Source organism: Quercus suber, unplaced genomic scaffold (genome assembly GCF_002906115.3).
Source record: "Quercus suber isolate HL8 unplaced genomic scaffold, Cork oak 2.0 scaffold_163, whole genome shotgun sequence".
Classification (NCBI taxonomy): Eukaryota; Viridiplantae; Streptophyta; class Magnoliopsida; order Fagales; family Fagaceae; genus Quercus; species Quercus suber.
In genome coordinates this window covers 1,079,476-1,102,638 of record NW_027069624.1, presented here as the reverse complement: position 1 = coordinate 1,102,638, position 23,163 = coordinate 1,079,476, and the positions used below count along the sequence as shown (strand labels likewise).

General features: G+C 33.9%; 4 protein-coding genes across 6 annotated transcripts; 1 reads left to right on the top strand and 3 right to left on the bottom strand.

The window, feature by feature from the left end:
• Positions 1 to 6,786: 6,786 nt before the first annotated feature.
• On the top strand, positions 6,787 to 9,582 carry LOC111993264 (uncharacterized). 2 transcript variants are annotated; one of them, XM_024025110.1, is made up of 3 exons: positions 6,787 to 6,907; positions 8,040 to 8,189; positions 9,372 to 9,582. In XM_024025110.1, the coding sequence occupies exons 1-3, from the start codon at positions 6,817 to 6,819 to the stop codon at positions 9,476 to 9,478; spliced, it is 348 nt and encodes a 115-aa protein (XP_023880878.1). In that variant the 5' UTR covers positions 6,787 to 6,816; the 3' UTR covers positions 9,479 to 9,582. The 2 variants fall into 2 exon arrangements, with proteins under 2 accessions (XP_023880878.1, XP_023880879.1); XM_024025111.2 differs by having other exon boundaries at positions 9,369 to 9,582.
• Positions 9,583 to 12,936: 3,354 nt separating this feature from the next.
• Positions 12,937 to 17,941, bottom strand: LOC111993296 (allantoate deiminase 2-like). The gene is given in 13 exon segments (XM_065777771.1): positions 12,937 to 13,131; positions 13,215 to 13,376; positions 13,454 to 13,579; positions 13,689 to 13,924; positions 15,215 to 15,301; positions 15,441 to 15,546; positions 15,627 to 15,718; positions 15,720 to 15,743; positions 16,277 to 16,393; positions 16,534 to 16,618; positions 16,688 to 16,791; positions 17,612 to 17,739; positions 17,878 to 17,941. Coding segments are annotated over 10 exon segments (810 nt in total). The 3' UTR covers positions 12,937 to 13,131; positions 13,215 to 13,376; positions 13,454 to 13,579; positions 13,689 to 13,921.
• LOC111993263 (allantoate deiminase 1) lies at positions 13,126 to 13,883 on the bottom strand. Its single transcript, XM_024025108.2, has 4 exons — positions 13,689 to 13,883; positions 13,454 to 13,579; positions 13,215 to 13,376; positions 13,126 to 13,131 (listed from the first exon to the last, which is right to left on the bottom strand). Exons 1-4 carry the CDS (start codon positions 13,881 to 13,883, stop codon positions 13,126 to 13,128), a joined length of 489 nt encoding a protein of 162 aa, XP_023880876.2.
• On the bottom strand, positions 17,738 to 21,911 carry LOC111993297 (disease resistance protein RGA2-like). Of its 2 annotated transcripts, none has more exons than XM_065777750.1 (4): positions 18,557 to 21,911; positions 18,271 to 18,325; positions 18,044 to 18,140; positions 17,738 to 17,966 (listed from the first exon to the last, which is right to left on the bottom strand). In XM_065777750.1, exon 1 carries the CDS (start codon positions 21,710 to 21,712, stop codon positions 18,578 to 18,580), a length of 3,135 nt encoding a protein of 1,044 aa, XP_065633822.1. In that variant the 5' UTR covers positions 21,713 to 21,911; the 3' UTR covers positions 17,738 to 17,966; positions 18,044 to 18,140; positions 18,271 to 18,325; positions 18,557 to 18,577. The 2 variants fall into 2 exon arrangements, with proteins under 2 accessions (XP_065633822.1, XP_065633823.1); XM_065777751.1 differs by having other exon boundaries at positions 17,738 to 17,822.
• Positions 21,912 to 23,163: the final 1,252 nt, after the last annotated feature.

The following is a 23,163-nucleotide window of genomic DNA, read 5'->3' as shown; positions in this document are numbered from 1 at the left end:
TCACACTTACAACTTTGATGTATACCTGATCCAACAACTTTGTCTTGATCACTAGATCTTCAAAAAACTTGAACTTGGATCTCTAGATGATACTTCAAGAGAGCTTGGAAGAACTCATATGCTTGTGTACACCACACGGCTCTCTAAAAGTCTCTAAAGATGTTCCCTAGGGTTGTTTTTGTTAGGGTTTATGCCCTAAAATCCAATTTATTAGCATGTCATAAATAATTAAATTGTTTAACTATATGAAACTATTTGTAAATGAATTAATGAGATATTATCATAGTTCTTGAGATGCATTGTATGTGATTTATGTGATTTAGTTACAAAAGATATAAATCACAAGTTCTTTGTAAACTCAAAATGTAGTTCGTAGTCAGTGATGAAATTGAGCGTTTTATCTGCAAAGACTATAACACATCAACTAAGATTGTTTATCTTGATTATAGAAGTGGAGACTTCTAGTTAATATGTTGATATGTCTTAAATGTGTAAGACATATTGAATTAGACTGTTGTGTAATTAATTATTCAATTAACAACTGTCACTTGAAAAATTAATCTCACGACTTCTAATTTCATAGACTCTCAATCCTGAGAGAATAGTGAACCCAATCATGAAATGTAGGTTACTTTGATATATCAGGAGTGAGATCTAATTTAACCGTCAAAACCTCAGTATGTTGGGTAACCACATGTAGTGTTGAGGGAACACATATTCTCAAGATGAAATCCATAATCCATAATCTCTTTCTATAGAGACACAAAATATCCCATTGAGATAAATTTAATGGGAACTGGTTATTCAGGGCCGGCCACTTTAGTAAAGAGTTACTAAAGTTTATATTTATTGAAATTAGATTTTATAAATATGAATAACTAAAAGATTAACCCAGGGACTTAAGAATAAAATAGTTGTCTACAAAGTGATAATTTATTATGATTTTGTTCACGTACTATGAATATTTTATAGAGGGGTCAAATGATATCATATTAGAGTTTTGGGATATAATTTATTAATATGGCCTAGAGTGTAATTATATTTCTATAGTGGTACTGATTATATAATTAATGGTAACTTTGGGTTTGTCAAGAGTTGATAAATAAGTCTAAAGCCCATTGAAGTTAGAACCTTATTAGTCCCTTTGGTCCCATCCCAAGCTACACACTTAACCCCAATTGGGCTGGCCCAAAAGGCTAACCCAATTAGATAATTAATTATTTATTTAATAAGAGTTATTAAATAAAGTAACTACTAAGGGCAGTTAATATGTACATATAATTAAAAGAAGAGAAAACAGTTTTTCTCTTTAGAATACACTTCTACAAAGGAAAATCAACATATGTAAGAATTGATTGAGAGACTACTCATCTTGGGCATCATGTGAAATTGGATGAAGATTGAAAGTATTCTCAAGTCTTGTTTTTGAATTTTACTGCACCAAGGTACGCTTTCTCTTCTATATTTTAGAATTCAAGGTTATATGTTATCTCTCACGAATGAAGTAAATCCTTCTGTTGCTTCTGCTGTGGGTTTTGTATGAGATGCAAAACCAGTTTTTCCAACGGTTTTTATACCTTGGTTTGAGAACCACAAAACCCTAGCTTTGCGATGACTATTGAAACAAACCAGAAAATTTAATCAAAACAAGATTCTAACTCAATGGGTCCAAATAAATGATTCATGACCGATCAAGATGGAGTTGAGATTCTAGAAAGTTTGGTTTTATTGATCTTGAACCTTTGATTTGAGCTTGACTTCAAAACTCACTCAAGACACATAAAGACTTACAAATTGAATACAAATGATCACTGTTTGCCAATTTAGTCCTATATACTCAACATTCTCCCCTTTGAGAAAATGATCGGTTACAAAATCCAATTACAAGAAGATCCCAATACAAAGTCAGCCAAATTACATTTACACAATTTTAATACGTTACACATTTACACTCAAAACCGAAAAGCTACAAGACCAAGGTTGAATGCCTTGATAAGAAATTATTTATCTTTCCTGAATACTAAAGAGCACATAACACATATATGTGGAAAAAAAGATAGATATATAATGTTAAAGTAATAAACAACATACAGCAAGTACCAGCAATATGAGCATATACTTTATATATACCAATTGATAAAAACTATAAAGCACACTATCCAACATAAAATAGGGTTAGTACTTAGCATAGCAAAATACAAGCAATACATAAAGAAACTTCCCCTAACAACAACAAAATATGTATATATATATATATATATATATTCAATAGTGACCTCTTTGACTTTTTCAAATCACACGTAGCCAAAGCTTTTAAATAAGTGTTTAGCTTTAGCAAATCCACTCCATTGCTTGAGCGTCAAGTTGACCTAGAGAGTCTGTCAAACTCTATCATTCCTAGACATCTTAGGAATAAACATTGGGATAGTTTGCTAGGTGAATTTGTTCGCCTTGTGATGTCGCAAAAGCTTGAAAAAGGTACACATAACGCTCTCTTTGATGGACAGAAACTAAATTGTTAGTTTCCGATAGTAAACCTCGAATCCAAAAAGGATCTCTTGAATCCACAATGTGATAAACTGGAATCCACCAAAGAAAGAATTTGACAAATTGCCTGTATTTTTACTGATAATCATCTCATCTACCTTTGATAGCTACAAAATATATAAATACTGAAAAAGTAAAACCCTAGAAGATTAGGAAATGTTTGAAACTTTAATTCACGCAAATTACGAGATTAGATGGCAAAATAACGAATTTTACCAAAAATAGTAAAATTGAGTTAAATGCAAAATCGTAAACTATTGACCTTAAAGGTCATCTCTAATGGCAAAGGTAGAAATTATTTTTCGGCCGGGGGGGCCTCAAACTAAAATATAATCTCAAGTTTCAAACTCTCTGTGGTTTCAAACCTCACTTCTGCTACATCTGTTAACAAAAAAGTTATATTTAACAATAACTTAATATAATTACTCAAACCCTTATTATCAGATATAAATATCAAATAAACAATACATATTTTAAAATAAACCCTTGTGATGAAGATCCAAAACAAAATATAAAACAAAAGTGCAAGCTCTAAAAAAAAACAAACACATACCCAGTTACAAAACATATACACGACTTTAATCTACAAAACAGATAGCACTGTTTAATGTTTATTTAATTAATTTTTCTGAACCAAAACAGTAGCAATAATATCAAAATGAGAAACAAAATAATATAATATAATATTAGCAATGCAAACTGTAAACCACAGAATAATCAAAAGTTAAAATATTAGCAATGCAAGCTAGAAAACACTAATTTTGTGCCTAAACCTATCCTGTTTTAGTGTTTTATGCAGTTCAGACAAACATGTTAAACTCAAACATAAAAAGAGAGAGAGAGAGAGATGAAAAACTGATGACTGATATGGAGGGAGCAGCCAGCAGGCCCAGCACCAGTCGTCTAGTGGAGGCTTGGAAGCGCAAGGGATTTTTTTTTTCCTAACTTAGATTTGAGTTATCTGTATCATTTTTTAAAAACAAATTCTAATATTTGAGGAGGCTGGAGGGCCAAATGAATTTTAAGAGAAGAGTTATTAGACCAAGGGGGCCAAGAAGTGTATTTACAGGTAATTCATGATAATCTTTAGTTTTAGTTTTAGTAGTACTATTAGATAGAATTTTGGAAAGCTAGGGGGCCATGCCCCCCCCCCCCCCAAAGTGCAAGCACTTAAAAAAAAAAAAAAACACATACCACAAAACATATACACGACTTTAGTCTACAAAACAGATAGCATTGTTTAATGTTTATTTAATTAATTTTTATGAACCAAAACAGTAGCAATAATATAAAAACTAGAAACAAAATAATATAATATAATATTAGGAATATTAGCAATGCAAACTGTAAACCACAGAATAGTCAAAAGTCAAAATATTAGCAATGCAAGCCAGAAAACACTAATTTTGTGCCTAAACCTATCCTGTTTTAGTATTTTATGCAGTTCAGACGAACGTGTTAAACTCAAACATAAAAACAAAGAGAGATATGACAAACTGATGACTGATATGGAGGGAGCAGCCAGTACCAGTCCTCTAGTGGAGGCTTGGAAGTGCAAGGGATTTTTTTTTTCCTAATCAGATCTGAGTTATCTGTATCATTTTTTAAAAATCAGTTCTAATATTTGAGGAGGCTGGAGGCCCAAATGAATTTTAAGGGAAGAGTTATTAGACTAGGGGGGCCAAGAAGTGTATTTAGAGGTAAATTCATGATAATCTTTTGTTTTAGTAGTACTATTAGATAGAATTTTGAAAAGCTAGGGGGGCCATGGGCCATGGCCCCCCCAACCCTCCTTAGCTCTGCTATTGGTCGTTCCAAAACAAGCAGAATTTTATTCTAACTTTTGAGCAAAAAATTATTAAGAAAACAAAAAATACTATAAATGGCAAAATTGCAGTTTTCGGGGGCTAAACGAATGAATTTGCCAAAGTCAAAGGATACCTCATGGCAAAGCAATGACTATTGCTCAAAAGACCGTTTCCCTTCATCCTTCCAAATTTTATAGGATTTCGACTCTGTTTCCCAAATAATTTCTACTAGTGTCTTTTTGCCTTGCGCGATTTCAAAAGCGCTTGAAAGTCTAGGAAGACCATGGTGGTTTGTTCTACATCACCTAATATCTCGTTTGTTTGTGAGTTTTACTCCAACGTCTCCCAAGTAAGTTGATGGAGAGTCAGTTGAGGTCTTAGTTCAGGGTTTATCTTTCACCATGTCACCCCACTTCTTGTCTAAAAAGTTTGATATTCCTAGGTCTCCTAATAAAGCTGAGCCTACACCATATCCATGGACTCTGTCCTTACTTTTCTCAATGGATTGCAATCATATTGGAGTGGTTCAACTTCCAAGACTAATAAATTTTCTCTTGAGCATAAATTTTTGAGTTGTATATTGATTTCCAATGTTTATCCTATCATTTTAAGTGCTTGTTTGGCTCAACATTTTTGGACCAAATGCAAGATTACGATTTTAAAAAAGATTTTTTTTTCATTTTTTCGTGTTTGGTAAGATTTCCAAATCGTGCATTTTGAAATCGCAATCAATCCAAAAGCGCATTTTGGTGATGGACCCTCTGAGATGGAATACAAAAACGCACTCTTGCTTGCATTGTTACCATTGCTAGTTATGCATATCATCCCTAAATTACCCTTAGCTTTATTTTGAATTCCCAAATTTTCCCAGTCAACCAAAAATACAATAAGGAAAGCATCTCATTGTGTGAAGTGGGGGAGTTGGAAGTGGTAGTATATTGGAGAAGATCGTTGGAGATGGAAGGTTTGATTGGAGCGGTGGTATATTATAGGAAGGTATGATTTGTGGGTTTGGTTGTGGATGGAATAGTTGAGTTTATGAGTGTGAGAGTGAAAGCTTGGTGGTGATGTTTCTTCATTTTTGCGGGAGAGAGAGAGAGAGGAACTCTGTGTGTGGAGGAAAATATCAAAAGGGAAAAGAAGAAAAGGCAGACATTTGGATAAGAAGAAAAAAAAAATATAAAAAAAAGAAAGAAAAAAAAAAAAGATTTTGAGTTGGGTTACATGACAGGTGGAGTAAATGCACTAAGCTACTCTTTTCAAAATAAATACAAAATTAATGAGTATAAATTAGTATAATAAATGAGCTGCTCTTTGAAAAATTGTGGCAATCTTATCATTATGAGTGCAATAAAGTTAAAGATAATTTTAANTTCCATAAAAATTTATTTTGTAGAGATATACCTTACTAAATTATTGGGTTTTAAGATAATAATTGTGTATTCTATTATAAGGAAAATTGAAAGAGCCATTATAGACATGAAATCATAATCATAAAAATTATTGTTATTAAGAATGTAAAACTACAAGTAAGAATTCTCTTTAAAAAAAAGAGTAATGCTACAGACACAAATTATTTTACAACATTTTTACAAATTGTTGATATAGCAAATTCTTACTTGTTCTAATATGGGCTTGTCACTAACATTACATTTTTGCTTACAATAACTATTTAGAAAATGCTAAAGCTACATTAGCAATTTGTAAAAATGTTGTAAAATAATTTGTGTCTGTAACATTACTCTTAAAAAAAACCATGCACACAAAAGTATAAAGAATTCTCTTATATTTATTGTCCATTTTGGTAATTTATATCTCAAAATACAATTTTGATAATTGTTTACCAAACATTCAGCTTTTTCAAAAAGCATTTTTTCATAACTTTTACCAAACACTCAGCTTTTTCAAAAAGCTCACTTTCATACCTCACTTTTTAAAACCATCACTTTTCCAAAAAGCAAAATATGAAAAAGTTGAACCAAACTTTTTGTATTCTTCTTTATGGTCTACTAATCACAACTTGTCCTTTTTTTTTTTTTTTTTTTGTCATTTTAAACTTTAGATTTTTGGTAAAAAAAATCAAATGAATACATGACAAGTTATAGTTAGTGGAGAATAAAGTAAAGCACAAAAAGTAGGATAGAGGATTTGTATTTCTCATGCAACAAATACAAATCATTTATTCTATTTTTTGTGTTTTATTTATTCTATCTCTACTAACTACAACTTGTCATTTGTTTGATTTTTTTTTTTTTTTTTTTCATTTTAAACTTTAATTATTTGATAAAATTAAATTAATACATAATAAGTTGTAGTTGATGGAATATAAAATGAAACAAAAATAGTGTGATTGAAGAATTGTATTCTTCGTATACCTATATAAATAGTGGTCATTGAAAGGAACATAATACCTCAAATATTTGTGGTGAGATTTGTGAGAAGCATCTAACCCCAAAAGAAAATGAATTCCAAAAGTTTTATATTCCTCTTTGCAGCTTTCCTTCTCATTTGCTCAGCTGTGATGGCAAAGATACCCAACGATGAAAGCAGATGTTAGTATATTGTCATCTTTTCTTTCCTTTATAAACATACTTCCCTTCATCTTTTTCACAAATGTTAGAGAGGCTTCTTTTTCCCTCCTCTGTTGAATAGTTAAAATTCAATTTAGTACAATGAATCTTTAAAATTTAGTTTTTGTCAATTCAATCTCTTTCACTTTGCCAAAATAACTGAATTTTGGTCTTCCGTGCAAATCTGTTAGCATATGAGGCAATTCATACATTTTTTTTGGGGGGTAAATTACAAAACCCTCCTTTGAATGTTATCAAAATGATACTCCCCTCAATAGTTTTATGTTAAGGATCCTTTAAAGTTTGAATAAACGTGACAATTAAGTTTTAACTAATGAAATATTCATTTTAAAAAAATATATCTTACAAATTCATACATACTTAACGGTTTCATTCATCTATAAACCTCAAACGATAAGAATATCACTTCAACCATAGTTTGGTAATAATTTTTTTTTTTTTTTAAGTGGAATATTTCGTTAGTAAATTCATACTTTAAGAGGTTATATGGACTTAATTTTTGCATTTTTACAAACCTCAAAAAGAATATGCCATTTATAGAATCCTTTAGGACAAGTGCTTTTTTGATAATTTTAAAAAAGGGTCGAATAATTTACCATATTTCATTTAATTGTATTCTTCAAACAATATGATATATTTTGATATATTTCAAGGGAGTATTATGTAATATAACATATTTCTTTTAATTGTATTAATCAAACAACATAATCTATTTAATTAATGGCAGATCTCAAGAAGTTTTTTTTTTTTTTTTTTAAATGTTTATACTGCGCATTCTTCATTAACAAATTTACTCAAAAGGACTAAATGGTCTCAGTCTTACAAAATGAGGGACTCAATTGACCAAAATTAAAGTGTAGAGATTAATTTGACAATTAAAGTGAATTCAACTTTTCATTAATAATTTTGTTTCTTGAAAATATTAAGCATGCTTCTATAATTACTTGCATCAAATAGTATAAAAATTAAAAAAAAATGGGCTCATTTCTCTGCTATGAGAATTGCAATAAACCAAGTATATGTATGATGCATTTATCATGATGATAAGTATATTACAAGGGTTGTAGGTTATAATACTTGCTGTTTTTTACAGTGGAGGTGGCGACGGGAACAAACCAAGTAAATGATGCAAAGTACCTTTTGCCCTGCGTTCATTGTTGCGGACATTTTCGCGATGGATCTTGCTCTCTATGCTGCAATGACGAGTCTCATAGCTTAAAAACTGAAGCCATGGCCAAAGAAGGTTAGTTATGGCATCCATTCATATAAATCCACCTTCTCTCTTTTGATTCTCAATTTCTCACTCTTTGAATTAATTTTAGGTAACTAATATCTGTGGGAAAATGCTGAAGGTACTACAATTTTTATTAAATTAAGCTTACAAACTAATTTGACAATGAATTTCAGTGGTGGGCTTTAACCACCTCGTAAATGAACATTTGAATTGTCTCTTTATGATTGGTGACATATCAGTTTGTAAGCTCAATGTAATAAAATTTGTAGTACCTGTAGCACTACTCATATATGCTATACCTTTTCAACAAATGTTTGAGAGGAACATGTAGAGCTCTTATTTTGGTTGGGGTGAAAATAGAAGGATGGAAAACCTTTGACAAAATCTAGGTTAAAAATATCAATTTTTGTCTTGTTTGGTTAACAATGCAAAACATTGAGCAAAAAGGTGGGGCCAGGTACTTTCTGACCTAGCTCACCAAATCATTTTCTTCCCAAAGAAAACTAAGGTGAAAATGGATAGTTAAGTCAAAATGACTTAATTGTCCTTACACACACCAAGACTTTTTTTCTCTTCTATTACCCTCTCCTTCCCAACACCACCCCCCCCCCTCCCCCCGGGCGCCCTCTACAAGTAGCCACCAATTATCATTTTTGTCTGATTCCAAAAACTTTTCAAAAAAAAAAATTCATACAAATTACATTTTTCATCCCCTTGTTTTACTTTTTAACAAAGAGGAAATTTTTATATTTATTTTTCATCATTTTAATTTTCCATCATCCAACCAAACACACATGATGATAAACTAAATATTTTCTATTTTTCTACTTTTCCATCTTTTCAATCAAAGAGAGCCTTAATAGTTTTGTATTTTAGTGATATGGTTGGATTCATTCTTTATAGAGAACATGGATTCTAATTCCATTTCCCACTTTTTAAAGTGAAAAAAATGATTAAAAATTGAAAATGTTCATAATACTATGTACGTAAGATCGATTTTGGATATAGAAAAGAAAAGATTGGTAGCACATGCTCACATATATCTATGCCAGATTTTGCATCACATACTTTACCTATATATTTTTTATTTTAAAAATACTTATAACACATTTTTTAAGTATTTAACATTTACAAATAGACAATTTACAATGAGCTCATTTTACTTGTGCAAATGTACGCTTCACACAGAAGGATCAAACCAGGTAGATGACACAAAGGATGTTGGACATGGAGGAGGCCATTACGGAGGAGGGAGCAGTGGCAAGGGTGGAGGTGACAAAGGTCATGGTGGAAACTAAAGCCCAACCCTAGAACTCGAGCTCAAATATATGTTTGGCTTTAAATATATGTTTGGCTTTTGCAATGTAATAGAATTAATAAATATTTATGCATGCAAAATTTTGGCAACCAGATTTCGATGCCGAGTGTGTGATCCTTTTGAAATGCTTGAGATTTTGTGAATTGTCTATGTGAGTGCATCCTTTATTATTTTATCGTTTTTAGGAAGTCTCTACATAACATTGGTTTTCTAAGGAGTGATTAGTCACGTATATCTAAAAATCCTTAAGATTATTGAGATAAACTAAGGACAATTTGAGGTTTACGCATTTAACTTGACTCTCCATTATCATATTCGACATGTTTGAGACTAAAGGTTGTTTTGTTACACCAACAGGTGGTGTAACAAAACAACCTTTAGTCTCAAACAGGTGGTGTTCTATAATATAAGGTTTAGAGGTTGAAGAAAACAAATAGAGAAGACTCGGATGAACTATTTCTATTATTATTGACTTAATGAATTTTGTACAATATTAAAGGGCTTTTATACAATTAACGTCGAGGTAGTAGATTTCAAAAAAAAATTAATGTTGCAGCTTTGTTGATCTTGATAACACCTTGCTCGTCACCTAAATGACCAATAGAATCCTAAGAGTGTGGGCTCTCTTCCTTAATACAAACACTGGCCGTGTTTGTTAGAGAGGGTGAGAGTACTTTTTATTTTTATACAAGATAGAAAATTTTATTCTAATTTAATCTAAATGTATATGTGTGTAAAGTTCTCTCCTTAAGACTTGAACCCCAATTCTTACTTCCCACACCCCACAAACACTTAAATTTGTGGAATGACAATCGCGCTAAGAGTGCGCAGTGGTCTTTCTTTTTCTTTAAACGTGCTATAGAGTAAAGACTAGGGTTTTATCAACTAAACTAATAACTTTTATACTTGGATCAGCTAGTGGACCATCTTACATGGGCTTTTAGAACGTGACTTGAGGTGGGACCAAAGAAAAAATAAAAACACTATCTCAAATCGGCCTCGAATTTCCTTGTAACTAATGACTAGCCCAAAGTTATATCATAATTTATTTTACTAAGAAATTATGGTTGCAATCTAGGTTGTTGTTAAATCAAAGACTTATCCCAAGACTATTATATTAGCATTTGGCCCCTCCATAAAATCATTTATTGTGAAACAAAAAAGGTCTAGAGTTTAATCTTTTGATTATTCTTATATTTATGAAATTTATATTTCGAAACTCTTAACTAAAGTGGTCGGACCCAACACACTGAATAGCCAATTCTCATTAAACCTATCTCAATGGAATGTTTTGTGACTCTAAAAACAAATTATGGGTTCCGTCTTAAGAATACGTGTTCCTAGAACACTATGAGTAATTGCCTAACATACTAATGTATCTCACTCCATTATACATCAAAGCAAGCAAAATTCATGTTTGAATTCATCATCCACTCAGAATTGAGAGTCTATGCAAATAGTAGTCATGATATATATATATATATATATATATATTTGTTCATTTGACTTTAGTTAATAGAATAATAAATCTTACAGTGGTCTAGTTTAATGTATCCCACACAATTTAAATACAACAACATATCATTTAATCAGAATTCTCCACTTTCATGATTAAGATAAATCTTCATAATTTATATGTTGTAGTCTTTGCAGATGAAATGCCTAATTTCATCATCAACTTCAAATTATGGTTTATAAGTTTATGAGGAACTTATGATTTAGAACTTTTGTATGCAGATTTCATTCTCATACCTAAATCACATACAATGCATGTCATAGATTAGAATATATAACGTTCAAATATTCAGGCAAAAAACAATCTCAGAAGATAAAACAACTTTTATTATTAAAAAATAATGCTATTCAATTGAGTTTTAAGGCACTACTCCTAACAGTGATTATCTCAATATGATGATGTTTCTGTGTTTGGTTAACAAATTTATCAATTAAGGAAGTAATCGAGAATATGCTTTCAAATATAATAAAATGGAGAAAAAGAATACATGTGACTGGCCTTGTTCCTAACTATATGTTGAGGATCCATAGCTAACCCCAAAAATTTGGGATTAGGGCTTGTTGTTTTATGATAGAGGCTTGGAGAATGTGTTGATTGGGTCAAAATCATGTACATGTTGAAAATAGCTCTAAGTAAAATAAGTTGCTATTTGAGGCCTTCTCGTAGGTATATATTTATAAAACAACCACACCCTTTTAGTAACAAGTATGTTTGAATATGTGACCCCCTAGATTTAATTTGGATATTGTCTAAGTGTGTGTTGTGTGAATGTGTGATGAGTCCCATATCGAAAATTTACTTGGTAGATCTGAGCTTTATTAACAACTATAAAAATCCTCAATTTTGATTAGTCCCTTTGAGGTATAACGCATATAGGTGGTAAGCAAGGACCCACCCAACCCGAAGGTCAGTTGGATGTTTGGGTTGGGTTTGGTTCAAACGAGTGGATCTCATTCAGGTTTCGGGTCAGTACCACGTTAAACCCAACCCACCCAATCTAATTTGTTTTTTCTTTTTTAAATACTAGTTAACAAATTGTTGGGGTTGAATAATTTTAGGGGTGTAATTTGTGAATTTAGGAGTGTAATTTGCCAACACCCTAAACTTTAGGGGTATAATTTACAATTTACCCTAATTTTGAATAAAAAGAATACAAAGTCCAAAACAGCCCCCTCCCATACAAAAACACACACACACCCAAAAAAGAAAAAAAAAAAAAGAGAAAGTGGCCCACAACCTAACCCGAGACCCAACCAACCTGCCCATTAAATAGAACTTTTGGACCAGTTAAAAAGTATAGGTTTGAGTTTTATCGAGTTAGGTGCAGGTCGGTCTTGAAACTGACCTGTACTCAACCATAAATACAAATATGGCTAGCACTTTTTCTTGAATCGTTACATAATATTTTGATACTTATAAACCATTCAAAATCCATTTAGCCTGTTGGATTGTTATGCTTGTGTTTTAAATACCATCTTTGTATTCTTATGTTATAAAATCAGTATCTTTCACTAATTCTGGTTCATCTTGATTGTTAGGAATCCAAATGTGACATACTGAAGGTTAACATGTATTACAATGTATGTTAGTACTTCTTTTTGTGGTTTAGTTAGATGAGCTGAAGCTGATGTCAGTTAGTTATGCTGATGTCAGAGTTTCAATTAGTTAGTTAGTACTCTTTTGGCGGGAAATGTTAAGAGTTGGGGAGGGAGAATTGTATATAAGAGGACTAAGAATGAAGGATATCCAGAAAATTAACCAAGCTTGTTCTTCTATTCTTCTCAAGTTCTCCTATTGCTCAGATATGTCTTGGTTTAAGAGTTGGGGTGGCTACCCTCGAAGTAACTCTCATTTTCTTTCTCATTTTCATTCTTCTTTTCATCCATTTTTGAATTGCTAAGAACTTAACACTAGATCGTGGATTAGTTATTGAATCGTTGTTGATGAGATTATGACTGCTCTACGGTACATAAATGACAACAAATGTTATAACTTTACAATTGGGTCTCTAGAAACGCCAAGATTGCCAAACTAGCAGCACAGACATCTTCGTTCAATACATGCTCTGCAGGGGAATGACTTACGCCTCCACGACACCGGACAAACAGCATTCAAACCTGTTCAAGTTTTTGCAGATTATTATCATTTAACATGAAATATCACCTCCTAAAAGTTGAGGATGAAGCAAAACAGGACAAACCTTTGTTAAATGATACAAGGCCATTGCATCATGTCCTGCACCACTCATTAAGGCAGGTGTTTCGTCTTGAATGTCACCGGCCATTTTCCTGAGTGCAGAGTAAGCCGCAGACTTCAGCTGAGAACTCAATTCAGAATCACAAACCACTGCATTTGCATCATGCTGAAATGTCCACAGCAAACCAGGTTATTGATTATGAGGGTTACAAAAGAAATGCATAATGAGATGAAGTCCCAGACCTTACGATCGATGATGCATGAAACAGAACGCCTCTCACATATTTTATACATCTGATTAGATAATTCATAGATAAAAGCTTCACATCCCATGTCATCGATTGCTCGTAAATCCACAGTGAATGTCACCTTTTTCCAACAAGTCCATTGTGAATTCAGACATTATCAATAAACAACAAGGTATCCCAATTTGGGCTTTGTTATCAAGATCAGCATGGTCATAGATAAAAGTTCTTACCTGGCCTGGAATGACATTACTTGCACTTGGCCATGTTGATCTCTCTCCAACAGTACAGACTAGAGAACTGGAAAGTGATTCCAGTGATATATCATTGCAATGACCATCATAAGATAGAAAATCTTTAGGGTTTTTACAGGCACTTTCCAACAGTACTATTAATTCAGCAGCAGCTGCCATAGGATCCTGACGCATAGACATAGGAACAGTTCCGGCATGCCCCTGTGAACCTCTCACTGTAACCAGCAATTATATATGTGGAACAAAAACATCAACAACCAAAGATCATATCAATTTTGATATAAGATCAGCATCTGCAAATCATCATTGATTTACATCTATCTTTACATGCTCCAGGCAGAAATGTGTAGAGTTGAAAATTCCATACAAAAATTAACTTTAGCCTGTGCTAGGTGTTTTGTTAAAATTCCAAAAACGAGACACTATGCTTCCTCTTCATTGTTTTCTTTATATCTCAATTTGTTTAACAAACTACAGTTTGTAGTTTCGTGTATTTAAAATATAGACCTTACAAGACCAAGTTCTGGTATAAAATCCTGAGCTGGTAAAGAAAGTTTCCATCTGGTTCTTACATGAGCTTGGCAAAACTCATACTCAAAATATTAAAGGCACAGTAAACGTCTCACCAAAATCAAATCTGTCTGTAGTAAAGAATTGGAACAATAGTGCTGTACAACTGCAGGAAAGTTCTGAATAACAAGATTATAATGAGCCTACAAGTGATGAATAACTATTGGTATACTCCTTCACGATTGTTATATGGGCTGTACTCAAAAAATTCACTAAATATTGCCAAAAGGATGGAGAAACAGAACCAAATATCACAAGAAGGTGATAGGGAAGAAAGAGGATCACTACGAGTTTATATATTAACCCAAAAAAAAGGTTTTGATTTGGCATGGAATAGGACTGATATGGGAGCTAGAATGATTATAGAATAAAATTCACTTAGCTCAGACTCATATGCAAGCCATCGACATGCACACTTAAATTTGTACAATCATACAACATTTTCTCCATTCCATATTATTGATCTTATCTAGAAAATACAACTTTTTTATGGGAATATCATTTAATGTATTGTATTCTAATAAAAAGGTATACATTTCCAAAACTATGCTACATAATTTAAACTAAAATAAAGCTAATGGAAAAAAGGGTATTGACTTTTGAATAAATGCAAGGGCAAGTTGTGTCTATTGATATATCAATGTAGACAATATTTTGAGACATCCCAAAATGGACTTGAAACCAATAAAATGGGATGATGGTAGTATATATGACAATCTTTCTGCAAGATTTAAAACTTTACAAACACTGAAAAGAAAATAAGCATAACAAAGCTAAGGAACTTATAAAATAATGTAACACAAAGGAGAACACAGGCAAAAAAAAAACCAGATAGGAGAATTGCAAACATTTTAGATGGCCATATCACGCAAAATATAAGTAAACCTCTTTTACTGTAAAAAATAAAAAATAAACACTGGACGAAATTTATATACCTTTAGTCTTGTCTGGCCAGCTATGCCTTTAACCACACCAAGAGGAAAACCAAGCCTTTCTAGTACAGGACCCTGTTCAATGTGAACCTGCAGCATCAAGCCAATACAGGAACTGAATATGCACACCCAGAATACTAGAAGCTAAAATAACTTAATTTATTGCTGAATACGAAGAGGATATTCAGTACAACCATGTTCACAAGATAACTGGTGTAGACTGTTATACCTCAATGTAACCCCAGACAGACCCTGGGTCATACTTGAGCTGTAACAAGTTTTCCTCTGTAATTTCTAGGGAGTTTTCCTTCAGAGCATCTTTCACTGTCACGCCACTAAAAAAGGATTATGCATGAATAAACTGATAATAAACAGAATCATGAGTAGATATAAGCTCAAAGTTATTCAAGGAAACCTCTTGTCAGATATCTGCAAGGCTGTAACTGGTAAAACACCAGCTAAAGCAGCACTGCCCAAGAAAGTAGAGTGAAACCTCACTCCCTAGTCCCTCCTCATCACTAAATGCAATCACCTGCAATAGTAGGAAATTCATTGACATCTATAATCAGAATTGCTGCATAGCCACCACCTCCAACATATTACAAATCTAAATTTACAGCTGAATCAGATTGCAGTGCTGTAAAAACAATTCAGGACAAGATCGAGTCTGCATCAATTAAAGCTCTAGATAGAGAATAGAGTAAAAAATAAGAACTGATGTATTCAAGAGATCATGTCTCACATATATGTTTCAGAGTCTCAAAATATATTTCCTTTGTATTTCATGCATGTAATCTATTTGTTTCACCAATAGCAGGATTTTAAATCTCGTCCCACGTTGTAACATGCTTCTCTTGCACATGAATGAGACTATACCATAATTTGAGCCAATGGAACCCAAAAGATGGAAAGCATATCCTAAATATTTTCCCTACAAGTTAAAAGGCAGATATAAAAAGGTTTTCCCAGATGTTACTGAAGAGACAAAGATTAATCTTCATCCACTAAATATCAATCAAGACAAACAAAGTAAATATAATGTTCCAAAGTTGTTGTCTTACTGACCTCAATCGGCCGCCTTAATTTTCCCATCGTCCCATTGACATTCAAAACCTTCAGAGCAGATAATGCAGAGATTATGCCAAGCGAACCATCAAATATACCAGCATCAACAACAGTATCCTATCATAAAGAAGGAATATCCCATATCAATATTGATGAAATATGTCTTTGTGGCATGTTCTGTGTATGTGTGCGTGTATTTATGTATTTGTATGCAAACTAAATATTAAATTAAAAAATAGGGAAAAAAAAAGCATCACCAGGTGAGAACCAATCAACAGAGCCTCGGCACTTGCATTCATTCCCTCAACTTGACCGTTTAAATTGCCCAAATGGTCTACCCAACTGGAAATCAACATAAATATCAGTCGAACTTCCAACACTGTTTACAACATAAAAAGGTAGAGAGCTAACGTTCTCAAACCAGCATCCTCCATCCTTCCACGAATAAGGTTACCAGCCCTCAAAGAAGCTGGACTCGTGAATGTTCTCTCAAGATAGCCATCTGCGTCACTTACCTGCTTATGCAGGCAACAACATTAATGTTCACAAATAACCACACAGCACAAGTTACATATTGAGTAAAGTAAAGCCGAGGAAAATTCAATGCAGCTTTTTTCTTTAACTTATTGCAGTGGCCAGACTCTAGGGGTGATTACCATTTGAATGGTGATTATAGAAATGTTGAAAGTTGAGCATTTTAATCTTGGCGGCAGGAGATATATGCGATGTTATGATACAGACTATGTTTGATTGCAGACGTATAACTTATTTGTTCTGATTTATTCAAAATCATAGCCGTTTGAGGGTAAGGCAGCAAAATTTTAAGAGGATTTAAAAAAAAAAATCAACATTCAACATTGCCGCAGTTGGCTGAGAAAAATGGTATTGAAAGCCTTGAATGTTGTTGCAAAAATTGGATTCCTGTATTCCTTTCAGCATGTAACAGAAATTCAACTCGTATATCATTGAAGAAGTACACCATCAATAAATAATAATAATAACATACATCTTATTTAATGGAACATTGACAAGGTGGTCAAAATCTTCTTCTTTTTTTTTTTTTTTTCAAATCGTGCTTTTACTGACAGAAAAACCTATAGATGACAGCTAAATTAGTACTCCAAATGACACCCAAAGTTGAGGTCATAAACACTAATTTTAAAAAAATATATAAATATATATATAAAAATTAGAAAACTATTCTCCACAATGCTATTGCAGCAAAACCCAGATATATTTTTAATTCAGTAGTAGTTAAATTAACATTAGCAGTACTACCTAATAAAACTTATTAGAAATATGTCAGAAATTTAATTTGGGTCTTGCATTTTATACCTTTCCAAGCTCATTAAGCCTTGCCACTGCCTCATCCCTTAAGATTTCACGAAACAAATCATTCCTACCGCTTATTTCACTGGCCTTAGAAGTATAGAAATAGGTTTTAAAAAATTGCTCTAAACTTCCTTACCTTTCTTCTTCTTCATTACAAAACAATACACAACTGAGACTATAAGAAGAAACATTACAGCAACAGAAACTCCCAGAACTGCCAAAAGACACAATAGCTCAATATTTTTCTTCACATGCCAACTCTTGTTAACCAAGAGAAGGTTGAAAGTGGGGTATCAACAGTGGTTCTAGCACACTGAAGGAGTCAAAAGCCATAGTTGTAAGCCTAATAATGCTACAGCTGATCACACAGGGCAGGAGGAGGTTATTAATAGAAGTACACGGATCATAAACATATTCTTATAAAAAAAAACGCACCGGTGCTACTTTTTTGTCTTTTCATCATCCATGTTTGAATCAGCCATTTTTTGTGTAGAAGAATCTTGTGTACTAACTTTTGAAACGTCAAGAATAACTGCAAACATGCCCATAAAATGGAACCCAGCAAGTAAAAAAATGTATATTTTTAAATGAAACCCAGAAAAGATTTATATAAAATTCTATATATATATATATATATAGAGTTTTGCTTATATAATACTTACGCTTTCTTCTTCTTTCCTATCTTCCCATTTGAAATCCTCTTGTTCTTTCTGCAATCTGAGCATCAATCACACATTCAGAAAGCCAGGCTATTTCTAGGCGAAGAAAAAGAAACTGGGGAAAAAGAAAAGGTAAAGTTCTGTTTTTTAATTTTGTGTGTGGAAAAAGAAATTATAGAGTTTTTTAATTTTGTTTTTGCTTGTGCTTTGAAAATCTTGCGTCTGGAATTATAGAAATTATAAAATAAGTTAAAAAAAAAGAAAAATCAGAGAAGAGTGAAGAACATACCAGGGAAGCGTATGCAGTAGTTCAATCTATCTGAAGATTTGGGATGTGAGAAATCTTATCCCAATCCTCTCCATTTTCCTTCTCGCATCTTTGCTTTAATTGGGGACAGCTCACAATATGCAGGTACCGTAAAGAGGTGAGGTGACTCATCCCTTCGGGAAGTGACGTCAGATTGGGACAGTGCCAAATCCGTAATGTCTGAAGAGAAGTTAGGTTTTTAAACCACTCCTCTGGCAGAGACTCCAACTCCTCAATTTGCCGCAAAGACAAATACTTTAATTTGGAGAGAGGAGGGGAGAAGGAGGAGGAAGAGGAAGAGGACGGAAATGAAGAAGCCCTTCCTCCCCTATTATTCATCTCTATTGTCTCTTCCAATGCCTTCAAACTGCTATTCCTCAAATCAAGCATTTCTTCAAGATTTGGAAATAGCGGCATGCAAGTCATCTTAGGGCAATTCACCAACCATAAATAAGAAAGACGCGGAAAGTACGGCATGTGTTGGTGATAGTGATTAGTTGATGATGATGATGATATTGTTGATGTCGTTGTTGCCTCATTCCCCTTATCCACACTCCTCCACCATCCCTTTAGATTCGGGCAATCACGTAGGCAAAGTCTCTCAAGGGATGGGAAAAATGTTGATGGTGATGCCAGTGAAGCAGATATCTCATCATTCATATCCCCCTCTGTCATGTACTCCAGACCATTCATATCCCAAATAAATAGTACTCGAAGAGATGGGAGTTGATACAACGGTGGCAAATATTGGCACTTCTTACAATCGCCTATTCTTAATTCAGCGAGATTTGTTAAGAATGAAAGCCAACTTGAAACTCTCACACCCATGTACCCCTTCACTTCCAAAGATTTTAAACTTTGATGTGGCTGGAGGCCATCCATGGAATTTTCATCATCACTTTCACCAGCATGTCCGCCATCATAACCCTCCGGATTCCAGTATAATCCCAATCCACTAAGATGTTCCTTCTCCTTCAAATTTGCAACCTTGAATTCTGAGGTGGCATCTTTCACCCATGCCAAATTTGTAATCTCTATTTTTCCTCGCAGGTCATTTAGCTTGTTTAATTCTACTAGTCCACTGGAAGAACCCTTACTCACAACAAATAAGTTTAATGTTTGAAGGGAAGTCAATTGCCCTAATCCACATGACATATGAGTCAAATTCTTACAATCTTCTAGGTCAAGGTGCTTGAGGCTGACCATTTTTTGAATGTCTACTGGTAACTCCCTAAGCTTTTTACACTTACAAAGCTTTAGTGTTTGCAAATTCACCAATTTTGTAATAGAACTAGGGAGAACCTCAATATCATTAAAGGAAAGATCAAGGTACTTTAGATGCATCAAAGTACCTATGGTATTTGGCAACGTCTTCATATTTAAACTATATAGGTCTAATGCACGCAAGTATCTAAAACTAGAAATAAGTTTTTCGAGAGTTGATTCTTCAATTCTTCCCTGATCATATTTCCACTTATCATATGCCAATATAAATGTTCGTATCTTGTTTGCTTTAACCAGCGTGCTTAAATTCTCCCCAAAGAATGAAACATTGTAAAATGAAAACGATAGATGGTGTCCTTTTTCTTTCACATTTTTTGCATTGGAATCAACCAGTGTACAATCAGTCTCTGATACATATTGTGCAAGATCATGGATTAAATCATGCATTTTAAACCTTCTATTCTTGCCTCTATCTTTTTCTGCTTCTTGGAAGAAGGATCTCCAAAGTAGCTCCTTGAAGTAATCATCGGCAACATCCACTAGTAGTAAGTCCTCATCTGGTGATTGGATAAATCCTTGTGCTATCCATAGTTGTATCAATTTCAATTTATCAATCAAATAATCTTTGGGAAACAATGAACAATATGCGAAACAACATTTCAAATGTGGTGGGAGATGATCGTAACTCAATTTTAAAATCGGCATAATACCTTCTTTCAACTTAGGTACCTTAGTGAGTTCAATATTCTTGATGTATGACCATTCAGCTTCTGTTTTTTTGTGATTTAAGACCCGTCCTATTATCTTTATAGCAAGAGGCACTCCCTTACATTTTTTTACTATATCCATACCAATTGCTTTAAAGTTAGTATTGATGGTCTCTTGCCCTTCTTCAAATGCCATTTGCTTCAATAATGACCAAGACTGATCCTCTGACAAGCCCTCTAGAGGATATTGTGAGTTTGGGCTGGTAATATGTGCAACCAATTTAGTCCGTGTAGTTATCACCACCTTACTTCCCCTTTTACCATCCAACAAAAGAGTTCTCAATTTACCCCATGTTTCTTCATTCTCATTCCACACATCATCCAACACAAGTAAATACATCTTTTGATTAAGAATTTCGCGAAGTTCAATTTGCAAATGTTCCATTATAAGGCTTTCAGGCTTTTTTCTAGTTGCGGATATAATTATATTTTCAACAATTGTTTTCACGTCAAATACATCAGAAACACACACCCAGATTTTCAATTCAAAATGAGCCTTGACTATCTTATCATTGTATACGTATTGAGCAAGTGTGGTCTTCCCTAGCCCACCAATTCCTACTATGGATATGAACGAAACATTTTCTTTCACATCAGAGTCTTGCAATAGACGACCTATGATGGCCTTCTTATCCTCCTCTCTCCCGATAACTTCTTTGTCACGTACAAACGAGTGAGTTTCCCTCTCCCTACTCAAAGCCCGTGTCTCTAAAGGACGCTCTATCAATTGGAAATTGTTCCTATCACTCGCTATATCATTAAACCTCTCCCTCATAGCCCTTAGTTTGGGAGCCATCTCATCACCAAAAACAAGTTGTTTTGAACTAGAAATGAGAGTGCGTACCTTCTTTACAAATTCATGACCATCCTTCACCTCTAGCTGCAACACATGAGTGGAGAACTCGCTCAACAAGTCATCCGCATCAAAAGCTGCATCTCTGAGCTTCATGAGCCAGTCCTTGACTTGGTGGTTCTTGACCTGCTGCTCCTCTGCATCCTCCAGTACAGCTTGAATGGTGGAAATAGTGTTTTTCATTTTTTCGAGCTCATCGTCGACACCCCAGATCGATCCAATCTGATTGAGAGTGGAAGAGCCCAAGCTTTCAATGATCGTCTGCACAACGCCATAGAGGATTGCATCGGCCATTTGTTCTTGTTGGATGAAAGAAAACGTAGCAAGCTTAGCTGATAGAGAGTAGTTTGAGATATGAGAGGAGGAAGATTAAAGTGGCTGTGAAGAAGGAAGACTTGGCTAGTTATGTAAAGACAAAGTCCACTTAGAAATTAACAGATAAATGTGAACATCGGCTCCACCGCTCAATAATTACTACTTTAACAGCAGCCCCACGCCTCAGTAATGGTTTCTGTGAAGACAGAAGAAAAAGGCAAGAAGGCCCACTACTGCTCAATAATTGGAGTCTTTTGGAGCATTCATATCAGTCTATGTATAAGTGCGTATAATAAAAAAAATGCTCAAATTTACACATTTTTGTTCAAAAATAGCCCACATCAGTCTTTTTAAAATCTTGCAAAGTCTTCCAAATTTATCCACGAGCTATAGTACCCGTGTAAATTTACACGGGTACTATAGCATGTGTATATGATTTTTTAATAGTTTTTTTTCTCTCTCCTCTCTGTACCTGACTCTCAGCTCCTATCTCTCTCAGTCGCACAACTCTCTCTTTCTCTCATCTCATCCATCTTTCTTCCTCTAGCTTCCGCCGATCGCCATCGCCGCCGATCGCTCTTTATTCCTTTGATTCTCGTTGTTTTCGGGTTGAATGGGCTTGATCATTGGGTTTTAGGTTGAATGTCTCTTGCCATTGCCATCGCCATCGCCACCGCTTGCCTTTGGAAGCGTCGATCTTGTTTCTCGTTCTCGCCATCACCGCCGAAGGCGTCGATGTAAACCGTCGATCTTGTTTCTCGTTCTTACTATCGCCACTAGAGGCATCGATCTTGTTGCTCAAGGCGAGACGTCGATCTTGATAAGTGGGTTTTATGGATTGTGTGGATTTCGGTGGGTTGTGTGGATTGTGTGGGTTTCTGCTGGTGGTTTTTGTGGGTTGTGTGGCTTTTGTTTTTTTGGGTTTCTGCTGGTGGGTTTTGTCGGTTGTGTGGATTGTGTGGATTTTGTTTTTCTGGTTTTCTGCCGGTGGGTTGTGTGGATTCCGGTGTGGATTGTGGGTGTGGGTCGGTGGCTGTGTGGCAAAGAAATTAATATTTTATTTGAATAAATGTGTATAATAGACAAACTGATGTGGGTGTCTTGTAAAAATAAGTGTGTAAAATAGAAAAAGTAGGTTTTGAACATGTAAAATGGAAAAATTTATAAACGAACTGATGTGAATGCTCTTAATAGGGTAAAAAATTAATGTTATTTGTGATATGAGTACTGTTTAAATTTATTTAAAAAATTGAGGAGGGAAGTGAATTTTGCCAGAGAGAAAAAAAGAATTTTGGCAATGGTATTGCCGAAATATGTTTCCAAAATAAGCAGGCTTACCTACCTGAAATTGGGGACTAGCCTGACCAAAATTAAAAATTAAAATTAAAAATAAAAAAAACTGAATTGTGGCAATTGAATTGTAAATTGTG

Excerpts from the sequence above, each read along its gene's own strand:
- LOC111993264 (XM_024025111.2), top strand. The coding sequence starts at position 6,817 with ATGAATTCCAAAAGTTTTATATTCCTCTTTGCAGCTTTCCTTCTCATT. Across the intron at positions 6,908-8,039 it reads ACCCAACGATGAAAGCAGAT|TGGAGGTGGCGACGGGAACA; the intron begins GTTAGTATATTG and ends TGTTTTTTACAG. Across the intron at positions 8,190-9,368 it reads TGAAGCCATGGCCAAAGAAG|AAGGATCAAACCAGGTAGAT; the intron begins GTTAGTTATGGC and ends CGCTTCACACAG.
- LOC111993263 (XM_024025108.2), bottom strand. The coding sequence starts at position 13,883 with ATGCGTCAGGATCCTATGGCAGCTGCTGCTGAATTAATAGTACTGTTG. Across the intron at positions 13,580-13,688 it reads GTAATGTCATTCCAGGCCAG|GTGACATTCACTGTGGATTT; the intron begins GTAAGAACTTTT and ends TGTTGGAAAAAG. Across the intron at positions 13,377-13,453 it reads CATGCATCATCGATCGTAAG|CATGATGCAAATGCAGTGGT; the intron begins GTCTGGGACTTC and ends TGGACATTTCAG.
- LOC111993297 (XM_065777750.1), bottom strand. The coding sequence starts at position 21,712 with ATGGCCGATGCAATCCTCTATGGCGTTGTGCAGACGATCATTGAAAGC.